Source organism: Aulonocara stuartgranti (assembly GCF_965226115.1).
Source record: "Aulonocara stuartgranti genome assembly, chromosome: 15".
NCBI lineage: Eukaryota > Metazoa > Chordata > Actinopteri > Cichliformes > Cichlidae > Aulonocara > Aulonocara stuartgranti.
The window spans coordinates 4,636,251-4,661,049 of NC_138951.1; the positions used below are offsets into that span (position 1 = coordinate 4,636,251).

Genomic DNA, 24,799 nt, shown 5'->3' on the forward strand with positions numbered 1-24,799 from the left:
AAGACTGAGTGTGAGACTTTGATATTAGATAAAATGAATATTGATAAAGTTTACCTTTATGTACAGAATCTGAATATCGCAAAATATTTTTAAAAATTGCAATAATATCGTATCGCGCGTTAAGTATCGTGATAATATCGTATCGTGGGATATATGGTGATTCCCACCTCTATTGGAGAGGGTCTCCAGTTTCAAGTTTCTGGGTGTGCACATAGACACAGACCTCCAATGGAGCTCTAACACCTCTGCGGTTTTAAAGAAGGCCCAACAGCGTCTCCTCAGAAAAATGGACCTGAAGAAGGAGCTGCTGACCGTCTTCTACCGCTGCTCCATTGAAAGTGTGCTGACATATTGCATCGGTGTGTGGTTCTCCAGCTGCACCACAGCACACAGAAGAGCTCTCCAGAGGGTCATCAATATGGCCCAAAAAATCATTGGACATCCTCTTTCCTCCCTGAAGGACCTGTACAGCACTCGCTGTCTCAAGAGGGCACGCAGCATCCTACGGGACTGTACACACTCGGGACACCGGGTGTTTAAGCTGCTGCTGTTTGGCAGGAGGTTCAGGCTGCTGAGGTCCCGAACAAATAGACTCAAGGACAGCTTTTACAACAGGGCAACAGCCCTGATCGATGCAAATAGCTGACCTGACTGGCTACCTACCTGGACTTTTTGGGGGGGAGGTAACAACGGTAAAAACAGTAACAATAATAATATTTATATTTATAAGGTGCAATAACAATTAATGTGCAATAATAACAGTGTGCAATACAAATACACTTATTCTTCTTTTTTATTACTAAGTTATTATACTGTGTTGTGTTGTTTGTGTTGCGTTGTAATGTGTCGTATCGGGTCGTGTTGTGTTATATGTAGTGCCGACAGTTTTCCAATTTCATTGTACTATTGTACTATGTATGACTGTGCAATGATAATAAAGAGTTATCTTATCTTATCTTAATTAAAAATATGTCTTCAGTTGGGGTGGCAGAATAAACTAAGCTTTGTTATGCACTGATGGTGCAAGTATAGGACAAGCAAGGAGTAATTTTCTTTCACCCACTGAGGCAGGTGTTGCAACATTTTTTTTTCTGTTGTAATAATCAGTAAAAATCCAATTTGCATTCACCACCTGTTGAATCTGAATGTGGGAAGTGACTGGTATGAATACCAGCACTCACTTATAAGAATTTTTCAAGAAAAACACTCAGTGAACAGGCTGGTAATGTTTAGAAGAAGCTCCAGTGTATTTCTGCAGAAAATGAAAATACATTTTATTATTAGTTTTTATTGTAATATAAAGCGGGTAGTTCAGGGAGAGCTTTTTCAATGTACCCAAGAAAGCGTCGACAGGACAAGTTGCCTTCAATTTGTAATTCCCAGTTATCTCCGATCACCAGTTAAAGGGCTTGTTTACTAGAATCGAGGGACTCCGTGGATCTGTTTTTTATGACTGTGCTTATGTGTGTGGCTGGGGCTTTTAATGATAGGGGTAGATGGTCTGTGTTTAGAGATGTGTGTTCTCTGGTATTGCCTCAGGGGCTGGAAGGGTTGGGTGGGCTAGTGAGTCCCCATGTCTCTAAAAATACCCTTTGGGATCCCATTCAGAGGCTGAAATGCGCCTATTTGTGTGTGCGTCTGCATGATGCTGCTGCAGCCAGGCAAGCTAGAGGCTATTACTGGCCAGCAGGGTTGCTAGGGAGACCAGTCGTGTCAGAGAGGAGCAACATCTGTGGGCTGTTTGTTTGTCGAGACAGGTTTTCCTTTTTCTGTCTCACGTCTTTCTCTCTCTTTTTCTCCCCCTGTCAGTCAGTGCCAGGGAAAGACTAATGCTGCATGTTTTCAAGGTTCATGCAGAAGTCTCAGTCTCTCATCATTAGAGCTTTCACACATTTGTAAACATCATTCTTGCATATTGAGCTGATTTAGAAGCTGGGCTTTCTTGGGAAATAGTTTAGCTGTCTCTGCTCAATCATGCTCACAGTAGGCCCTTGGGCTGTCAGTCAGGAGGGACTTGGGGGGGCTTTTTTTCACTGAGTTCACGCCAGTGGAAAGGTCAAATTCTGGGGAAGCATTTAACCCCTGCCCCTTCGTGCTGCCTCTCTCCTCAGCTCCCCTCTCTATATGGACATGTTCTATTTCCACTGCTCCTTTCTCCTGGCTGCCTCCTCGGCAGCTCAGCGGGGCACAAATTCTCTTTTAATAGGTACATATTTGGGCAATAGGAGAAGTCCCATATTTGTGAGCAACCCACTCCCCCCCTCCCCCCCCCTCTCTATCCAGTTCTTGCCGTCTCAAGTCTTCAAAGCTTCTCTTCGTTGCACATGTTCTCTCTTGGTTATCCTTAATTTTTCTGTCCTGTAAGATGGAGCAGAGTAAGGGCAGTGGGTGGAGGGTGTGCATCTTTGGCAAACAGATGTGACAGGGCACTTCCCAAATTAAATTTGTTCTTTTGAGCATCCTTTAATTTGGAGCATTTTAATCCTGTTAAGGTCTCTAACTCAGCAGGGTGTTGTTTTTGCAGGAGCACCACAAACTGGTTTCAATGTTTATCATGAATCCAAGATGCTTGAGTTTATCTGAGCACAAGGAAATCTTTTTCAAATAAAATTCAGATGCCACTCAAGCACTTCTAGTAGTTCACCCAGAATATTATCTACGCATGTGTATCCTCAGTAATCCTGACCATATTTGGGGAAACCTGGTCTTGAAGGGCCCTCTGCATTCTGTGTGTAACAGGGCAGAGCGAACCTCTGACCTCCTAATCCGGTCTAAACGAGACCGTCACACACACACACGTGCATGCGCAGACACACACATGCAGCACAGTTGAGCAGTGACTTTGTGACGTAACAGTCATTTTTGGAATAATATGGTATTTTCACTCTGCAAAGGCCAGTTACCTAACATTCATCCCCAAATTAACAGGCTCCTACCTCCATCACCTCAGAGTGATACAGCAATCCATTTACGCCAAGATAAGACTAAGCTGTGAGTTTGATTCTGATTGTGTCCCCAAATGCCTCTAGTTGTATTAGAATATGCATATCATCCCCAAAAGTACCTCCTCAGCGATAACTAATTCAATTAGTGGCTGACACTGCTCTATATTAATGTGAACCTGATGCTTGTGTTGAGACAAAAGCATTCTGAGTGTTACTTCCAGCAGCACATTGCATGAAAGGTAGTCATTAGAACTATGGCATTTTAATTACATGTTAAATATTTTGTCTATGCTTCTACATTAATGCCTTTTTAAAATTAAATGCACAGTCTTCTCTCTTTAATGCCAGTGTTCCGGTCATATTTCTATTATTAACCCGACACGGATACCATCTCCTCAGCATCACCTCTTGAAAGATGGTCTTTTCCATATTCCATTTGGGGGCTTCAGCTTCACATATTCATCACTCTGCAAAGACAGAGTGAGGATTTCTAGTTATATTTTTGGACTCTATTTTCACCTTAGCACTTTTCCTTTGCAGAGCTTCTTGAAAACATCACCGAAATATGGATCGTCAAAGTAATGTGAAAGTCTTTTGTAATTTGTCTGCTTCTGTTAACTTCCTTATTAAATTTCTGTCTTCAGATGGCAAGAGAATCTTTGACCAGTGACACGTGTGTCAGTCTTAAGGTTTGATTAAGTGTGCTAATGTGTCAGCCAGGCCCCTTGACCTCACCACATTCAGGGGACTCCCTGACACACAAACACACATACATGCACACACAGACAAACAAACAGTACTTTAAATGTCTGCGATAAAGATTCTTGATAACCCCGGGGACAACCCTCGCCCTTCTCTCAATTCCTTCCTTCCCTCCCTCCTGCTTGTCTTTATTTCCCTTTGAGAGGCCTCAGTGTTCCTTCAATGAGGGTAGTCATGGGCCCTGAGGTCAACAGACTCTAGCACTCTTTTTGTCACACACACATAAACATACTGATATCCACACTTTGGCAAAGGCTTTGGGCTGCCATTTACGAGGTGGATGCTAAGTCTAGTAGGATGTGTGTTCATTTTTCATGTAACTCAGTTTGGAAGAGAGTTAATATGATGGCTATATATAGAACTTTATCAGTCTGCTTTGAGTATGGAACAACGCTGGAAAGTGAAGTTACTCATTGAAAGTGAGGGAGATCCTACTGCTTGTATTTGTTGTGGGAAAGTGTGGTGGTTATTATGTGTGTGTGTCTGTGTGTGTGTGCATGTGCTCTGTAGCACCACAGTTGGGCGTTGTAGTGAGTGTGTGTGACTGAAAGACAGCCAGTTTCCATCACAGGCTGAAGTTTGATTATGTAACCAGGGACTGAGAAGCATGAGTGAGCAGGGTGATCCTCAACTATAAAAGGCAAAGAAGATGGGTAGAAGAGGGTCATTTGGTGTGGAAAATACATTCTTCCCTTCAACAGTATAATACTTCTTTAGCTACAGTCCCAGAGAAACAAATGTTGATTACAGTTTTTTATATGCACTGCCCAAGAGAACCCTATATCAGGAATTTGACATTGGAGAGTTCATTTATTCTCGCGTTTGTGTGCAGTCTCAGTGGCCCCCACCAGTTTGTGTTTGTTTGTTTGTTTGTTTTTTGGGGTTTTTTTGTTTTTGTTTTTTTTAGAAAGGTTGGGCTCACATTGGATTTAGAGAAAAACAACTAGGAGTGGGAATCAAAGTGTAACTCACAGAACAGTACTAAAATGATAATGACGGGCATATTATACTTATTATAGAATGCCAGAATGTAGGGCTGTATGACCAAAATCTCATATCCCGATATAAGACTTCTATCATCCCGATAACGATATAAATCACAAAAAATTAAAATTTTCTGTAAATTCCGTCAATCTCGGGCAGCTCGACTTGCATGAAGTGTTTTCAGCTGGGCGTCCTGTACCTGGAGTTATGACTTTTAGCCGATGCATGAAACGATACATTTTTAGACATAAGTTGTAACAGACGCCGTTTTCTGTGTGAATATGTATTACACAGCGTGCTGCAGGGAAAAGCCTGTTCTAACGTTTGAGTCTAAGGTTTATTTTTTAGCACCTAACGCCTCTTTTTTTGCTTCTAATCCGTAAACACTAGGGGTGCAACGATACTCGTATACAGTGCTTTCGGTTCGGTACGCATATGTATTGAACAATACAAAATTTTTAATTTATTTGATCAACTTTTCTTCTGACGATGCTGTCTGTGTTGAGAGCTCAGTGGATCTGCGTTCGACTACTCCGCCTAGGCTGCACTGTCGAGCGCAGATCCACTGAGTGCAGCACAAGCTAGCAAGACAGAAGCTAAGCTCGTTGCAACATGGCAAATTGAACCTCCCCCACCCTCATTCAGATCTGGCCTTTGGAACTATTTTGGTTTTCATGTGACGTATGACCCTGAAGGTAAACGCGTCATGGACAAAAGTAAAACAGTATGTGGGATGTGCCACGCAATGCTCAATCCACATGGATCCGCGGTAGCTCGTTAACAGAGATTTGCCGTGTTGTGGCGTTAACATAATTTCAGATTAACGCTGACAGCACTAGTGGGAACACAATGAATATGACTGCACATTTACACCGACATCATCCTAGTGCAAAGACAAGTGGAAGCAGACAAAAACAACAAGCACGCATGCTACAAACTTTACAGGAGTCATTTAGACAGCCGTTAGCACATGATTCTCCTTATGGGGACCTGATATGTTTAATATGCTGCTGAGAGTATACCCCAGAAGAAGCGTATAGTATAGCTTTTATTTTGGATAGAGCCATTTCTCTGTAATAAACTCTCTTTTCCAAAGATGAGTGATTTCTCGATCAGATTGTATCGAAAAATATCAAACCGTGACACCAAAGTATCGAACCGAACCGAACTGTGAATTTTGTGTATCGTTGCACCCCTAGTAAACACTGCATACTGTTTCACGGGATTTAGTTTATTTTGAAAAGTCTCAACAGGATCTTGAGCTTTATTGTGAAAGGTTAATATGCAAAACAAACAAGCAGACGGCGGAGCCACGCCATTGTTTTACCGTCGTGGTTGCTAACAGCAACGCGTAAAAACAGTCGCTTGTCCATCCATAGCGTGGTCATATTAAATATAAGAGAAAGAGAGAACTTTAACAAATGAATATAACCACTACAATGACCATCAAACGATGAAAAAATATTGCCGTAAACATTATATTTTGCCACACTACGAAACAAACGATAGCGTAAAATGAAACGATAGATGTTTTTATATTGTCACCCGATATATATCGTTATATCGAACAGCCCTACCAGAATGTATTGAAAATATACCAGAGGCATCAATGTTTTTCTCAGCCTAGTAACAATAAATGTATGTTACTAGTAACAATAAGTCTATGTTACTAGTTATTACCACAGTCAGTGTTTATGACCCTAAATTTCCTAAAATTGACATCAGTTTTCACTATCACATCCAGTTTAGTTTCATTTATATAGTACCAAATGACAACAAAAATTGCTTCAAAGTGTTTATATTGTAAGCTCAAGAGAATAATGAAGAGAAAACTCTAATGACCAAACAACCCCCTATGATCAAACACTTTGCAACAGTGGGAAGGAAAAACTCCCTTTTAACAGAAAGAAGTCTCCACCAGATCCGACTCAGGAGGGGCCAGCCCCTGCTGCAACTGGTTGTGGTTGACAGGAGAACTACACTCAGTATTTTAGTACACACACTGAAAGCCACTGTATAGTTTCTCCACAGTTCATTGTGATAACACTGTTATCACTGAGCTACCTTGGTCTCAAACACAGTCCACTGATTGCTTGTACCACAGGAGCCGTGTGTCAGTTCTAGATCTTATTCGAGAGCATCCTGTATCTGTGGCTGTAATTTAGTGGCAGCGTGCAACAGTTCTCGACTTTAATGATGAGTCAGGGGACGAAAACAAACCTCTTCATTTTCAAGAAATCCATCTGTGGTTTATTTAAAATGTGCAATCCACTTATGTTTAATGAAGTATGTATGAAGCCTGTAATGCCTTAAAGAGAGGCCATTTGTTGGTTATTTCTCTGTATGTTATTAAAGAAAGGAGGAAGAGCTTTTTTTTTTTTCTTCTTTTTTTTTCTTTTGAATGCACAGTTTATCCAACACAGTCTGGATACTCTAAAGTGAGTTAACCTGTGAGATAACAGTGTCTTCTAAAGGGTCTTTTAAACAGTACTTTCCTGTTAGCAATTCTTCAGGCTAAGAGGACTAAGTGGGTTTAAAAAAAACAAACTTAAACACTCATGCGGCGACAGACACATTGACACTACTTACTTAAAAAGTCAAACAAGCCTAGTCAAACACAGGCACACACACATGAAGTCACGCACGCAGGCGGTGAGGCAGCAGAAGCCTCAGTTAGCACTCACTCATTGAGCAAAGAGGAATCCAAATGTGGATCAATTGAAATGAGTAAAAAGGGAATTTCACTTGTGATTAGCGGCAGGTTGCACCATTCAGTTTTCCATTCACTCCTTTACTCACTCTTTCATCAGCCGTTGATTCTCCTTGCTCAGCTTGCCCCCTGCATGCCAGTCTTTGTGCAGAGCTGCACTTGGACACGCTAAGGTGCGATAGCCTGTGAAATCAGAGATCTTACACATTTTATACACAAGCTAGAACAAGCACACCACATCTCACTCTTTTTTTGTGGTAGCATGGTTCCTTAGTAAACACTGCCCCCTCCGTATCACTGATTGTTAAGGAAATGTAAAAGTGGACACAGGCTTATTAACATTTCACTCCTACAAGCTTTTTGCTCAAAGAAAAGAGGTCTTGTTGGTGTAATAAAACCACAAGCTCCTTTCAGGGCTCTCATTGAATAAAAAGACTGCTTCTATCCAGTGTAAACAGTCACACTTGTATGATATTGCCCTGCTCCTCGCGGCGTGAGCACATCATGCCTGATGCCTGCAGAAAACTCTGAGCAAACATGAGCGCGAATCAATCTGATGGTCCTCATGGTAATGCGATTAAACAAACCTACCACCACCAGAATATTGCCTGGCTGTGATATTGAGTGAACGTTACAGACTTCATCTCTAACACAGATGCCTCATAGCAGCAGCCTGTTGCAGTTTGTTCCCAGTGTTTGAATAATGCTCTTCTTTTTCTCTATGCTCTGGTTGGTGATCGGCCACCATAACGCAGATGTTTGTTTTGTTTTTTTTGTTTGTTTGTTATGATCAAGCCAATTTAGCTGAGAGTCATTTTTCTTGCTCTTTTATTCTATTTTTATATAATTTTTACTCTTTATATGTATTTAATATGCGTACACTCTATTTTCTTGTTCTAGTACAAGTACAGCAGCAATATGATATTTTTGTATTTTTCTGCATTCATTTGTGTGTTATCCTGCAAATGTGGTGCAAATGCTTCAAGGTAAAATGAAATGGGATTTTCACGCAGTGAAAGGAAAGGCATGCATTTCTTATTGGGAATTGAATCTGAACAGTGGCTCTGTGGGTACTGTTACTAAATGATGAGCTCCAAATACCCGGCTGCTGTAAAATAATTTGCCAGACCTCAGTGTTTGTGCACACCTCAAACTCGTCGGCTGTATTGAAACATGTAGAGGTAGCCTTGAACATGAGGCACAGGAATTGCTGTCAGTATTCTTCATCCTCAGCAACAGAATACTTTAACTTGTTTGCAACATGTTGTACACACATATATAATTTGGTGAAGACTTCATATTCCAAAGACTACAAAAGCATCATCAGAACATGTGACATTTGACTGCTGCCCCTTCCTGTGTTTGCATTGTGCTCTGTGTGATGAGCTAAAAAAAAACCCTGTTTGTGTTGACTCAGAGCTAACAGAGAGAATAAATAGATGGAAAAGTGTCAGAGTTGTGAATGTTTGAGTGACTGTAATGCGTTTTCATTATATTATTGAATTACATATTATCATTGCAGTATTGCAATCAATACTGTATGCTTTACTGTACTTAAAAAAACATTAACAAGAATTAGCAAGTTGATTATATTGTCCTGAGAATGTGAAGCCTATTGTGTTGTTACAAGGATGCTTTTTGTGTTATAGTCTTTGGAAGTGATTGTCAGTCCTATTAAACTGATGAAGGTTCACTCTGGCTTTTGGTAATACTGGGATTTGAGCAAAATGTGCAGGAAGAAAATTGTTCTCAGTCTCAGGGGATTTGTTTTCCAGTGAGTCAGTCCAGGTGAGTGGTTAGATATGTGTGTCCTAAGATGGGTTCAGCCTCAAGGGCAGTGATGACCCTGATAGTGAAAGAGGAAAATTGATGGTATTGTTAAAGGAGAGGCGGCGTGAGATGCACACACGATGGCTGCAGACACCATTGAGGAGTAGCTGTTCTTGCAGTGTGGTGTCTGCATGGTGATAACAAATCTTGCAGATGTCTGCACGGACCCTCACATTCACCCTCTAATGATGGAATTTACATTAGATTTTTGTGGCCTTCTCTATGTAGGCTTCCTGTATGCGTTTATTTTTTCCCAATCAAAGTAACACTAGGGTGTACTGCCAGATCCAAAATGCTTCCAAGACTGTGAAAAAAATCCATGCATGCCATCATTTTCAGTCTCAAAGCCGCAAGACAAGATAAATATGCTGGATGAATACATAAGGGGACATGATATCACTCTGTGATATTTACTGTGTAGATTAGAGACCAGGATGCCACAGCGAGTCCATAATAGAACTGTATTTACGAATGTAGATTTGTACATAGGCCAAGCTTTGGAAAAATACAAACCATATTCCACTATCATGCCAGACGTCAGTGTTACAGTGTTTGACTTTCACAAGGACACCAAGCGAACAGCGTGGGTGTGGAATGGAAGCAGAAATTGAAATATATGTTACAGTGTTTGCATTCTCGTTTAAGTTTAAACAAATTTCATTCTCCTGACACTCCTAACTTCCAAAAATCTTAGGCAACTGAACATATTATAATTCAAGTGTGCACATTGGATCTTGTGGTTTAAGTGATGCACAGCTCTTACTGTGAAAATTCCCTTTCAACAGACTTTTCCCCTGTATTAACAGTTTGGCTCTCAATTTGAAAGTGTCAAGCATCCATCCACTCGTCCAATTCAGGGTCATGGTTGGTCTGGAGCTTATTCTAGCTATCATAGGGTAAACGACAAGGTACACCCTGGATAAATGACCAGTGTTTTGCAGAGAACCAGACAACCATTCTCACTCACTTTCATCTCACATACTTAAAACAGGTCTGTATCATCAGGTCGTCTAAATAGTGGGTGTGTACGCTATGTGTGCAGAAAATGAGAAATTAATTGAATTAAGGCTGTTTTTGTTATTGATTACTTTTTAATTACTTAAGCCTCCCTTGTTCTTATAGAACAGATGGTGGTTTCCAGTCATGTGAAGCTGAGAAGCTGATGTTTTGCACCTGTTACAGTAATATTTCTGACAAACACTGCCTTTCTGGGGGGGGGAGGGTTTCCCAAGCACCTGGTTTTCAAATCTGCTTTTTAAAAAATGTGATAACTACAACTTGAAGCGCATAACTGTGTTCTTGACCTTGACAGGCACACACACACTTGCCCAGCTGTTTCTACTTAGTTTTAATGAAATCCTTTCTCAGAACTGCGCGGCAATCTACATAACTCTTAAGCAACATCTGTGGTGGGATATATTTTTTTCCCTGATAGCTGATACCTGAAAAGACGTCTGATAAGCAAAAGACTGCTATTATTTAATCTGCACGTACCATTCCTTAAATAGACGAGCACCTTCCACTTGCTCTTTAATGTCATGGCAACAGCAGGAGGGCTCAGCATCCGGTAAACCAAAAACTGCCGTCCCTCAGTTCCACGGGCCCGCAAGATATAAAGCCATATAAGGCACACGCACAACACAGGTAGATACAGTATATCCTCTAAATCTGACAACCTTGATAATGACACAAGGAAACCATTCTTTTCCTCAGCTGGCAGCTAGAAAAGAAAACGATGACATGAAATAAGAAAATAAAAATCTGGAAACTGAAATACTTTTTGTCTGACATGAATGCAGTAAGACTGACAGTGAATCCTCACAACAGTATCAGCAAAAACATCAGATGATGATGTGTTGAAAGATCAAACAGAACACATCTTATTATGTTTCCTCTTTCAGTTTCCTGCAGTTCAGCTAAGTTGTTGTTAAAGTTTTAGTCCTCAGTTAATACCTGTCGTTGTTATTATTGGTTTTGTGATTATTGTTACAGCCATGACACATGCTGCTCTCTGTCTGTTGTTCACTCGTGTCCATTGGAGCATGTCCCCAGTCAACCCTTCCACCACTGGCTGACTGATGTAGCTGTAGCCTAATTTTAGTTTATGAGGTGTGGGACCGCTGGGTGTTACCCTAGCTGCCATTTTAGAAGAGGAGGCTGGGAACAGTGTTCCTCACGGGGCTCCCATCTATCGTAATTATCTCTCTGTCAGGGGTTGGATAGGGGGCTCGGACCTCACAGACTTCCGCTAGCTTCCCATAGCTCCTCACGTGCACACTCACACTTCTAGAAGCTCAGAGGCCCAGCGTGCGCACTGGCGTGGCCTTATAGGACCTCAACTGCTGCACTGCTATTGGACAGATTTCATCCCGCTGAGGAAAATGTTATCTAATGCATACTGTTGAGTGTAGCGAGATCTAGGCTATCGTCAGACAGGAAAGCACAGTCCAATTAGTCCAAATTAGAGATGTGAAATGTCCTATATGAATGATTTTGAATCTGTTTTACAGTGTATAACATTTCCGTGTTTCCCTTGTTTGATGAGTAAACTTCTGTAGTAAACTCTACTTTTGGCCAACACAGATGGTGGAGGACTTGGTTTCACGGTTGGCTCCTTTTTTTGTAAATAAGTAGATGTATTGACCTGGATACTATACCTCCTTTAGCTGTGTGATATACAGCACAGCAGACCAAATTGGCTTAATTTGCATAAATGAAAGTGCAGTAGCTTGTTTTTCACAGTTTCTGGTGTTATCCACTGTCTCTGTTCAGCTATGGTGTCTTTTGCTGAACCTGCCAGCAGCAGTGAGATTGTCTCTTTTTTTTTCTGAATCATTGTACTTTCAAAATGACAGCATTCAAACATCCCAGAAGCCTTGCATCATCTGCACTTGTCATGGCAGGGGTGGACTGTAGCCCGCCCAGCCGGTAGTCTTCTGTAACCCCTGCTGATGATGTGTCTGATCTGCGTTCCCCACATCAAAAGCAGACACCCCCCGTCTGCTGTACTCACCACTCTGATCCCCCAGCCTCTGTCACTCACAGCTGTGTCACTGTTCTGTGTCTCTCTGCCCACCACTGTTCTGTTTCATCTCTATGCTTCTCATGCCACTCTCTCCTCATCTCTCAGATCACATCTTTCTGCCTCTCAGTGGGTGTATATCAGGCTCTTACTTTTAGTGCACTGATTTTATTATTTTATTTCTGCCTTTCACTTTTCCCTGTGCCTTCACATCTTTCACGCTGACTCTCTGTCCATATTTCTTCCCCCATTATCCTTCCTCAGTTCCCCTATTTCTCATCTCATCCATCAGCATCCAGTTTCCACTTTGTGTATATGCGTTTAATTTTCTGTATAGTAGAAAATATTCTGTAGCGCAGCAGGCTAAAAGATTGGTGGATGAAAATCAAATCTCCGCAGAGTATTCCCATAATGACTTAATACCGGCTGAGCTCTTAGGCTATACATAGTGTGTCACGTTCTCAAGTACACTTCTCCCTCTCACTTTTGCTTGACACATTTGAGCTTGACGTAGGTGGAGCCTATATTTGGGTGGTGTCATCAGCAATATTACAATTACCTCCTCCCCTCCCTGAGCTGGATGTCTTACGTGATGATACACGTGCAGGTGTGTCACATGAATGAAGCCTAACTCTCTAGTATTTGGAGAGGAGTGCAGTGCCCATCCGTTTTGTTTCAGGGTCCTAGATAAAAGCAGGAGGAGGAAATTCCTTTCTCGCATACTTTTTATCTCTGTGATATGCTCAATTTGTGTTGCTCAGTCCCACCCATAGTCCCATTTATAGGATTAATTTATAACATTATGGTTGTTTTTGGAATCCAGAAGCGATGATAGTTGGATGTGAGGATGAGTTCTTTGTTATTAGCAAATAATAGCAAGCTTGGTTAGCAAGGTGACCCAGTAGGCTCTATGTACATTATTGTGCAGATTTACATATGTGCTTATTTAACACATAAAAAAAAAATGCATATTATCTGAATCACATAGCTTGGATGGGCTGTTATTACAATTTAAAAGCTCCATTTTATCAGGTAGGTCTATTAAAAATGTTCTAAATAGGTACCAACACTACACAGTTGATTCCAGTTAGCTGACGTGAAGCTTAGCTAAAGACGCCTGTGTTGGCAACCTCGACAGTCAAAGCAGCTACAACCCCCCAAAAAACAACCGCGAATGGGTGAATTAAAAAAACAGACAAACTCATTTTCTGTACAGCTGTTGTTGTTTTTTAACTCACTCTTTGAGATTGTCTCAAGTGGACAGTTAAGGTACTGCAGCTTTAGGCACTTTGCCATGGACTTCATTTTTCAGCCCTGGAGGTTCCTGCTTGGTCCCACGCAGCGGTTGTCCTCTGATGTCATTTGCCCATATTCCTTTTGCTTGTTCTATTTACTCTTTATTTTACTCTTTACGGGCGATCGTGGCTCAAGAGTTGGGAGTTCATCTTGTAATCGGAAGGTTGCCGGTTCGAGCCCCAGCTTGGACACTCTCGGTCGTTGTGTCCTTGGGCAAGACACTTCACCCGTTGCCTACTGGTGGTGGTCAGAGGGCCCGGTGGCGCCAGTGTTCGGCAGCCTCGCCTCTGTCAGTGCGCCCCAGGGTGGCTGTGGCTACATGTAGCTTGCCATCACCAGTGTGTGAATGTGTGTGTGGATGACTGAATGTGTAAAGCGCTTTGGGGTCCTTAGGGACTAGTTAAGCGCTATACAAATTAGAGATGGCACGATACCGATACCGATATCATAAATTTGGATATCTGCCGATACCGATATGAATCCGATATAGTGTGTTTCAACAAAACTGTTTTTTTTTAATATCTTGCTGCATTTTGTATAAGTTCATACTCAAGTTTAAAACAACAACTACACTAAAGCTATTCTGTTATACCTGTATGCAAAAAAATATATTTCATAGTTCAGCAATACTGATCAATCTAATAAACTTAAACCTACACCATCCTCCCTATTCTGATATTTTAAAGAGTACTTAGCGTAAATATTAAGCAACCTAACTAATAGGGTTCAAACTCCCAGCAACAACAAAAATAAAAAAATAAAAAATAGGGAACCACCCCTCATGCTCCACCTCATGATGCTCAATCGACGTAATCAACCTTAATTTGATGCAGTGTTAAAAAAGAATGCACAGAAATCAATTATTTTTCAATATATTAAAATATTAAATAGATTCAACATCTTTCCTCAACAAAATTGCAGACTGCACAGATGGTACCTTCCCAAAGGAAAAAGTACTATAGCTTACTAGGGTATATATATTAGACTTAATAGTTACTATATACAGTAATGGACTTCTATTCATTTTGCATCAAATTAAAACTTTGGGTGTCAGATAATTATTTATTAAAAGCTAGACATTTTAAATGAGAATAAGAAAGAAAAGTATGTCTTTGTGCCCCCTTTTCCCTGTTAATGCCCTATCGGCCCCCCTGGCTAAACTTTGCTAGATCCGCCCCTGCACAGTTACAGCCGTCAGCTACTAGAAAAAGATCCTCGAGTAGAAAGTAATATTAAATACATTCTAACAACAGCTGATCAAGCTTAAACGTGCTGCTGTTGTTTAGCCGCTGGTTTCCTCTTTCTGGTGCAAAGTGGGCCAAAAACAAACAAGAGAGACGGACTCGTGACAGAAAAGCCGATCAGCTGATCATTGAGCAGTTTCATGATTGAAGTAGCAGCAGGAAGAGGCAGTCGCTCCATATATCGTTTGTTAAGCTTAACGCAGGAATGCTTTACAAACATTCAGAGATGGACTTACACACTTGCTTTACTTCTCTCGGGATAACTTTGTCGGAGATGAAATGCCGGGTTGCTAGCGAAGCTCCAAATGCTATCCAGACCACGACAGGTCCCGCATGCGGCAGCCGCTCTATCACGTGATGCATACTGCTCCGACGTGCTAACGTTCTGAGGCGAGTTACGGCGTGTTGCAAGTTTTGCGAGGTGCTTTCGTGATATTTAATGGATCGGATTACATTTTTTATTTTTCTCCGATATCCGATCCAGTAATTTAGGTCAGTATCGGACCGATACCGATACGTAATATCGGATCGGTCCATCTCTAATACAAATACAGGCCATTACTCTGCTTCACTGCTAATTGCAGCTCCAAAGCAGAGAGGGTGCTTTAAATCTCTGAAAAATCCTAAACGACAAATCAATATTTTTCCTAAATTCTGTCTTTGGAGCTTGTTCATTGGTTGGTTGTTATATATGTAAGTTGTTCTCACTCTCTCAAGAGGATATTTTTGGATGAGCCCCTGGAGAGCGAGCATCCTTTTCTAACATACTCTGTGTCTGTGTCTGTCTCTTTCCTTGTGTGTCTTCTCCTCTTTTGTTTGTTTCTCAGACTTGTGAGCAGCCATGACAAAGTCCTACGAATTCAACTGGGAGAAGCACCTGCCTGAGTTCATGCAGGAAGGCGCCTCTTTCGACAGGTTTGATGAGGTAAATATGACACTTTCCTGGATTGAGTAATTGATTAAGAATAAGAGGCTTTTAGTATTCTCAGTGAAGTGATGAAAGTTTAGCCAATGCTAAGCTATCTGTTTGTAAGTGTTCCCTGCTGATACCACCATAGATTATTTGCTCTGCCCTGTTATCATCCTGGACCTTAATGACTGTGCCCGGCTCAGTCATTAGTTGGACAAATGCACACATCCACACACGGAGCAGAGTCTTTGTTTTCATACATTTAGAATACCAAGCTTTAAATGAAGTTTTAGTCTCTAAATTTAATGATTTATATTATGCTGCCTTTGTTTTTTGTTTTTTTGCTTCTCAAAAATATCCAAGACGGGTCCACAGTGCAACAATGGAAAGACATTTATATTCCCACACCATGAGTAATACAAGCGCACACACATACACACAGAACAGAGACCTCAGTTTATATCATCACTGGTGTAGTCACAGTTCTAGCTGTAGACAGGCCACATTGATCAGGCTCATTAAGATGCTTTGGCATGGCGACTGCTTGTCCGCAACACGCCCACTGAGGGTCTTAAGTAGCACACTATAAAAAATTATGCACATGCTAAAAAAGTTTTAGAATAGCCATAATTCCAAAGAAAATTGGTTTATGTAAGAACCAATTTTAGAAATGCACAAAGTGGGGAAAGGCGTCAAAATGGGTGTGCCTGCATAACTGTTTATCTGTCTGACTCTGAGAACAGTGCTGCTTTCATATACAGTCACTCAGGCGTGCAGAAGCTCCACTGCGACATGACATCATTGCTTTATTATATGCCCTAACCCACTGTAAGAAAAACCTACAAGTGCCGATAAAAGAAAATGATAAGCTTAGAAGCTTTTGATTACCGGTTCTCAATTCCAGTGCCTAAAGATGCTGTAGCAAAACATAAAGACAGATTTTCAATTAAGATGTCCCAAAAAAATAAATAAGCTCAAACAGTGTTGTAAAGAGGAGTTGTGCAACTCTTTTAATGAGCTACAGGAAATGTCCTATGGAGGCTCTGCTGCAGCAAAAGAGGATTTACACGAGCCACGTGAGATCTCTTACTTTTTCACTACAGTGTGAAATAGAGCCCGACCGATTATAGGCTTTTAAAGGCCAATACTGATACAGGCATGTGGTGATTTCAAAACTCAATATGGCAATATATCAGCTAATTAATTTTCTTTCAGACAAACAAAACTTAACAAATGTTTGGGAAATCTGTTTATGTGCAGTTATTTGTTTACTCTTTAACACTGTGGCCAACTGCTTGGATCATTGCAACATGTGTTGCCAACAGTTGCAGAGTGCCCCCTCATGGACGAACTGTGCAACATCAACACACAAAACATAGTTGAAGGGTGTTTCTTCTATTTCTTCTTTAATTTTGTCATTTTAATTTTTTGGCCATTATACATACTGATATCAACAGAGCGACAAATAGCTAAAATTGGCTGATCATATCGGTCAGGCTGTAGTGTGAAATCTGTTATTGTTGTTTAATATTTTTCGATTGATTGATTGTATACAGTGGGGCAAAAAAGTATTTAGTCAGCCACCGATTGTGCAAGTTCCCCCACTTAAAATGATGACAGAGGTCAGTAATTTGCACCAGAGGTACACTTCAACTGTGAGAGACAGAATGTGAAAAAAAAAATCCATGAATTCACATGGTAGGATTTGTAAAGAATTTATTCGTAAATTAGGGTGGAAAATAAGTATTTGGTCACCTCAAACAAGGAAAATCTCTGGCTCTCACAGACCTGTAACGTCTTCTGTAAGAAGCTTTTCTGTCCCCCACTCGTTACCTGTATGAATGGCACCTGTTTGAACTCATCATCTGTATAAAAGACACCTGTCCACAGCCTCAAACAGTCAGACTCCAAACTCCGCCATGGCCAAGACCAAAGAGCTTTCGAAGGACACCAGGAAAAGTATTGTAGACCTGCACCAGACTGGGAAGAGTGAATCTACAATAGGCAAGCAGCTTGGTGTGAAAAAATCAACTGTGGGAGCAATCATCAGAAAATGGAAGACATACAAGACCACTGATAATCTCCCTCGATCTGGGGCTCCACGCAAGATCTCATCCCGTGGGGTCAAAATGATCATGAGAACGGTGAGCAAAGATCCCAGAACCACACGGGGGGACCTGGTGAATGACCTGCAGAGAGCTGGGACCAAAGTAACAAAGGTCACCATCAGTAACACACTACAACGGCAGGGAATCAAATCCCGCAGTGCCAGACGTGTTCCGCTGCTGAAGCCAGTGCATGTCCAGGCCCGTCTGAAGTTTGCCAGAGAGCACATGGATGATACAGCAGAGGATTGGGAGAATGTCATGTGGTCAGATGAAACCAAAGTAGAACTTTTTGGTATAAACTCAACTCGTCGTGTTTGGAGGAAGAAGAATACTGAGTTGCATCCCAAGAACACCATACCTACTGTGAAGCATGGGGGTGGAAACATCATGCTATGGGGCTGTTTTTCTGCCAAGGGGACAGGACGACTGATCCGTGTTAAGGACAGAATGAATGGGGCCATGTATCGTGAGATTTTGAGCCAAAACCTCCTTCCATCAGTGAGAACTTTGAAGATGAAACGAGGCTGGGTCTTCCAACATGACAATGATCCAAAACACACCGCCCGGGCAACAAAGGAGTGGCTCCGTAAGAAGCATTTGAAGGTCCTGGAGTGGCCTAGCCAGTCTCCAGACCTCAACCCCATAGAAAATCTGTGGCGGGAGTTGAAAGTCCGTGTTGCTCGGCGACAGCCCCAAAACATCACTGCTCTCGAGAAGATCTGCATGGAGGAATGGGCCAAAATACCAGCTACTGTGTGTGCAAACCTGGGCCCTGTGCTTCGTACGTCGCTTACTACATCCAAGATCAAATGAAACATCCAAGACCAAATCATCGCGCTAACTCTGAGCTCGCTATTCCGGTTCCCCGAACACACCTGTTGTTGACGATTAGTATAGCTGGATGAAGTAATGTGAGATCACTGGGTGGCCCAACAGGGGCTACGCATCGATAGTAGAAACATTGATCGGCAACCCTTTGATTGGTCGGCGAAAATGTCGAAGGAGCGCGCTCGGTATTTTTCGGCAGCAGAGCAAGAACTCTTGAGTGAGGGATTTCAGGAGTGTCAGAGTTTAATTAAAACGCAAGAGAACACTGCAAAGGCTGCAAAAGCAAGGAGAGAGGGCTGGCAGAAAGTTGCTGACAAATCAAACTCGTAAGTAATTCAATAATAACAATAATAATGGATTGGATTTATATAGCGCTTTTCAAGGCACCCAAAGCGCTTTACAATGCCACTATTCAGTCACTCTCACATTCACACACTGGTGGAGGCAGCTACGGTTGTAGCCACAGCTGCCCTGGGGCAGACTGACAGAAGCCAGGCTGCCATATCGCGCCATCGGCCCCTCTGGCCAACACCAGTAGGCGGTAGGGTAGATTTATCATATCACACCATATTATCCAATATTATATTACATTATATTATAATATGTTATATTATATCCCCTTTCACATTAGAGCCACAACAGGACCCACTAGAACATGGGAACAAGTAAAAGTGAAATATAAGAATATTCTACAGAATGGTAATATTTATCACTTATATTGCTTGTCGTCTCTTGGAAAGAGACCCTGGAATACTCTGTTTGTTTGTTCATAACAGCAACCAAGAAAAGGGCAGAGCAAAAAAAAAGACAGGTGGTGGTCCTGCACCCCCTCGTCAACAAGTTGGTTAAGTGAATAATACCCTCACGGGAAAATCGATATCTCTCTATGAGCACACTGTCGCGCTGAGCTAAAGGATCCTGTCTGTCCCGCAATATACGCTGAATTCTGAGGACTCTCCTTATCAATCTTGCACCTTCCGCAATGGGTTGCTCGCGTAAACGGACAGGATATGACTGCGACAGACTTCCCAAATCCACCTTCGCTTTTATAGCCGTGGTCTCTCATCTTGATTACACGAAGTAATTTACAATTACTACTCTGAAATATGAATTACATCTGTAATAATCACATACATGTAATAGAATGTTAATAGTACATTTCCCTTTTTTAGGGAATGACCTGTATGTATCTGTGTGACATCAATAAAAGGATCAAGTGCTGCATTATCTTTAGTTACATTGATGTTATTTATTTATGGTGAAACAGTGGTGGAATATCGCTGTTGCTTTCGTATAAATGAAGCGGACATACCTGCGTGGCCGCGATCTAATCCTGTTTACATAAAGTAAACCTGCTCCCCAGCAGGTTTACGCTTACGGCTCTGTTGCTATGACAGCAAGTCCCGGATGGGCTTCGGGGAACCGAACGATCCAGGATCACGCGAAATCGTCAACAATCTAATCCAGCTAACTCACTTAGCGCGGTACGAAGCACAGGCCCCTGGTAAAGACCTAAGTAAACGTTTGACCTCTGTTATTGCCAACAAAGGTTACGTTACAAAGTATTGAGTTGTATTTTTGTTATTGACCAAATACTTATTTTCCACCCTGATTTACGAATAAATTCTTTACAAATCCTACCATGTGGATTCATGGATTTTTTTTTCACATTCTGTCTCTCACAGTTGAAGTGTACCTCTGGTGCAAATTACTGACCTCTGTCATCATTTTAAGTGGGGGAACTTGCATAATCGGTGGCTGACTAAATACTTTTTTGCCCCACTGTATGTGACTTAAGAAGCATTTCTGCTAGGTTATTCTGCCTGTACTGGCTCAGGACCCAGTTTGGAGCTGTACAAGGAGGATGCAAAACACCACCACAAATAAAAAAACAGAAAAAATGTGAGCTAGGAAATATAAATAGATCATTTAAAAGCTTTCTTAAATAAAAACTATTTTAAAGTTAAATTATAACCAATAAATGCTCAGTTACAGCCACAAGCAAATTCATTGCTTCCATATATCTTTGTATGCACTTGCATGTATGTGACCACCATGTATATCTTCCTGCTTTTTTTTTTGCCCACATTTCCTCAGACAAACTTAATCAGGACACCTAGCTAGGACATTGGACGAGCAAAGGCAAAGTGTGTCACAGTCACGCGCACACACACACGGACCTACATGTACCCCTGCACACATCAGGAAATCCCCTCAGTCCTCTCCGTTTATGTGGGCATCAGCTGGGGGAGGAGGATCCCTCTTAGGCAGAGAAAAAAGCTTGCGAGTGTACGGAAAGGCATCATCAAATCCAAAGCCATGTCACAGTGAGCGGTGAAACTGGGCCAGCATGCTTCTGAACAGAGTCCTCAGTGTGTTGCTGCTGTGAATTTGAGCCAAGCTTAGACAGGACAAGGTTAGGTCTGGCCCGAATGGTAATAAGGTCAAGCTCTGTCAGTCGGTTAAAATGAATAATGACACTTGGGACATACCACTCCCCTCTTAGTGCTGTGAATTTTTCTCATTAATGATTATATTCTAAACAATATCAACTCAAACTGATGCGTCTCAGGAGAAAAAAACAGCGCTACGGTCCTTCATTCATAAATCAATAGTTATTTTGGTTGTCAGCTCATGTTCCTCGCTGTTATCGTAAACACGAAGCAGCAATGCGTCTCATTTATAAAACACTGTCAGTCATACTTTGTGTCAGTGTGGGCATGTGTTTGTGTTTGTGTGAGCAAAGCACTGCTGCCTGGAAATTACAAAGGATGCGGGGCGCAAGCATCTCAGTGTGCAAAAAGCATATGCTAAACAGCATGGATTTTATTTTTTTGCCACAAGAACAGTCTCTAGTGACTGAAGCCCCACTGAGTGACAGATGGTAGTGGCAGGTAATGTGCATGTGGGTCAGTGTGCCTGTATGTGTGTTTGTACGAGTGCAATTCAAAGCTTCATAGGGGACAGCTATCGTTATACAGAGCCTCTCAGCTCAAATCGTTACATAAGATGGCTTTCTAAAACAACTTAAGGTCCCCAGAATGCTTTCTTTGCCATCTTATGTCCTCGAATAGATGGAGATGTTTCCAAGTTTGCATCTCACTCTTTGTTTTTCTCTTTAGCTCTACACGCTGTAGTGTACTATGGATTTTCAATAATTAGTTTGTATCCTTTAATGAGATATTTGATATGAGTTTGTCCTCTTTAAGAGTCCAGAGGCATTGAGGTAAAAGGTGAAAGATATCCTATGTAATCCATTATGCAAATAGCCAAAGAGCTTCCCGTGTGTGTGTGTTTCATTCATTATCTCACTGAGTGGAAATCAATCATTTAAGATCTGATTGATGTTTAGTGTCCATGGAAACTATGCAGCCTCATATTGACGGCTGATGAAGGTAGACTGAGACGAACGAGACAGAAAACACACATAAGCATTTACAGTCGTGGCGCAAAGAAAGTACACCCTCTTTAACATCTAAGGTTTTACATATCGAGGCATAATAATAATCTAACAAAATACAAAAACTAAACTGTCATTATTTATTTAATGATAACTAAATAAATAAATAAATAAAACTAAATGCTGGATTCCTTCCATTACTGCTTGTTTTGCAGCCACAGGACCTGAGCGCTTTAGTAGACGGATGAGTTCATGGTCGAGTCACTGACTGCAAAGTATTCTAAAATCAAATGTGAGGGCACCTGTGTGACAGATAAAGCTCTGCTTAAACTGGGTCATGGAACAGGACTGTGATCACAAACACAGCAGCAATTCAAAGATTCAACAGAATGACTGGAAAAAAAAAAGAAAAGAATCAAATTGTTGCAGTGATCCAGTCAGAGTCCAGACCTCAACCTGGGTTAAATACTGTGGTGGGATTTTATTCCCACAAACCTCAATGACCTAAACAAGTATAAATAGTAAGACATAATTCCTCCACAACAATGTGAGAGAACGATAGTCATAGAGAAGATGATTTTATGAACTGATACTGACAAATTTACAGAAGGTGTACTTTGTTTTTGACTGCACTTGTTAATAGCATCATATATAATATTTATAGATACAGCTCTTAAGCCTACACCGGGCAGATTAATTATCACTTTCTAATATTGATTTGGAAATTTAGACAAAGGGTAAAAGACCTCGAAATGATCTGAGGATCTGTGTTCAAAATAAGAGGCACGATCAATAGGCAACACACACACACACACACACACACACACACACACACAATTTTAGATTTATTACAGTAAAGCTAAAAGCAGTGGAATGTGATACTGTTGTATGTCCTCAACAGTTGAGGTTTATCTGAAACCATCTCCTTCATCGAGGTGGCTGTATATCTAACACCGAACACTCTGTCAGTCTTCGTTCAGATGAAAGAGTCAAGCTTTTATCTGCATTTACAGCAGTCTCACTGTTTCCTAAATGGAAATAAGATTATTCTTCTGAGGGTTTTCTTTTGAGGGTTTTAGATGTCAGGGTAAGAGCCAAGTAACAAGCCAGCACAGCCCTATTTGCAGCTGCGTATCTCATAGTAGCAACATTCTGAAATAATAAATCACGTGTGTATGAGTGTGTACATGAGTGTGTTACACTGTTCCCTACTGCTAATATTAGAGTGACCCAGCAGCCTTCTCCCATTCTAGTTTATTTCTCTCTTATGTTTTTAGCTTTCTCAGATGTGTTGTTTGAGTGGAGTGGGGCAAAAATACACATATTTGTCGGCACACACACACATCTTCCGGCTGATTGAATTGATGGTAAGATTGTTTGAGTAGGACAAGGTGGCTAAGGTTAGTCGATTTCCTCCACCGACACTCCTGTTGAACGATGTGTGCAGTAGCATCACAGTAGCTATGCTAATACACTTTTACCTCCTGTTCGTCTCTATAACCTGGAAATGTGTTCCAACTGCGTTGATGTTTGCATTTAACAGCTAAAGGTGGTCACATTAATCTCACTGCGTGTTTGCCTTAGACAACAGGCTTCATCTCCCCTACGGGCAACCTGTGTGTACATACTGAGCGTATTTCTGCATTCTTTGTGAAAGTATGTTTGAGTGTGTGTTCGTAGGCAGGCAGGTATATCTTGTAAAATGAATAAGAGCTACATCTGGTTGTCTGATTGCATAATTCCTGTGTTTGTTAAACAGGTTGACTGTTTAATGTCTTGCTGTGTCAAATAAAACCTTTGATTAATATGGCCTCATTGCTTAGAAATAATCATTTTTCCTTGCTGCAGGACCCATACATCTTTGAGCCCAACTGCCACATGGAAGTGGACGAGTACGGCTTTTTCATCACCTGGAAGAGTGAGGGAAAGGTACGACTTCCACATCATGACCTGTGTGTATTCTAGGATTTTCGAGAGGATCCTCTAAATAGAAATGTATAAGACAGGATCCACATGGAGTAGGTAAAGTATTTAAAAAGGCATGCAAGGAAAGAGTAAGTTGTTTTGATTTTTTTCTGTACTTCTGACCATTTGACTCTGAAAAAGGTATATGCAAGTAAATAAAAACTATAAATGAAGCACGTTAAATATATGTATATTATAACAAGCTTAAAATATAGAGAAAAGATTTAAGTACTAGCATTTAGGCTAATACTGATTAGCATTGGGCAATAGACAATGTTTATCAGATGTTTATCTGATAGTTGGATTAATTTGTTGCAGATATGTTCAGTAGCTCTTGTTGGATGATTTTAAACTAGCTAAGATGAAGCCTAGCATTTATTTATTTATTTATTGATTTTTTTCCTTTTCTTTCCTGGGCCCTGTGCTTCGTACGTCGCTTACTACATCCAAGATCAAATGAAACATCCAAGACCAAATCATCGCGCTAACTCTGAGCTCGCTATTCCGGTTCCCCGAACACACCTGTTGTTGACGATTAGTATAGCTGGATGAAGTAATGTGAGATCACTGGGTGGCCCAACAGGGGCTACGCATCGATAGTAGAAACATTGATCGGCAACCCTTTGATTGGTCGGCGAAAATGTCGAAGGAGCGCGCTCGGTATTTTTCGGCAGCAGAGCAAGAACTCTTGAGTGAGGGATTTCAGGAGTTTCAGAGTTTAATTAAAACGCAAGAGAACACTGCAAAGGCTGCAAAAGCAAGGAGAGAGGGCTGGCAGAAAGTTTCTGACAAATT

The 24,799-nt window shown here is 41.2% G+C and overlaps 1 protein-coding gene across 5 annotated transcripts in view; it reads left to right on the forward strand.

Moving 5' to 3' along the window:
* plcb4b (phospholipase C, beta 4b) overlaps positions 1–24,799 on the forward strand; it is a 75,367-nt gene that overhangs the window by 24,023 nt on the left and 26,545 nt on the right. For all 5 annotated transcript variants that reach the window (XM_082506524.1, XM_082506523.1, XM_082506525.1 and 2 more), the window contains 2 exons: positions 15,621–15,718; positions 23,888–23,968. In XM_082506524.1, coding sequence (XP_082362650.1) covers positions 15,635–15,718; positions 23,888–23,968 — 165 coding nt within the window. In that variant the 5' untranslated portion in view covers positions 15,621–15,634. The remainder of the gene's footprint in view (positions 1–15,620; positions 15,719–23,887; positions 23,969–24,799) is intronic.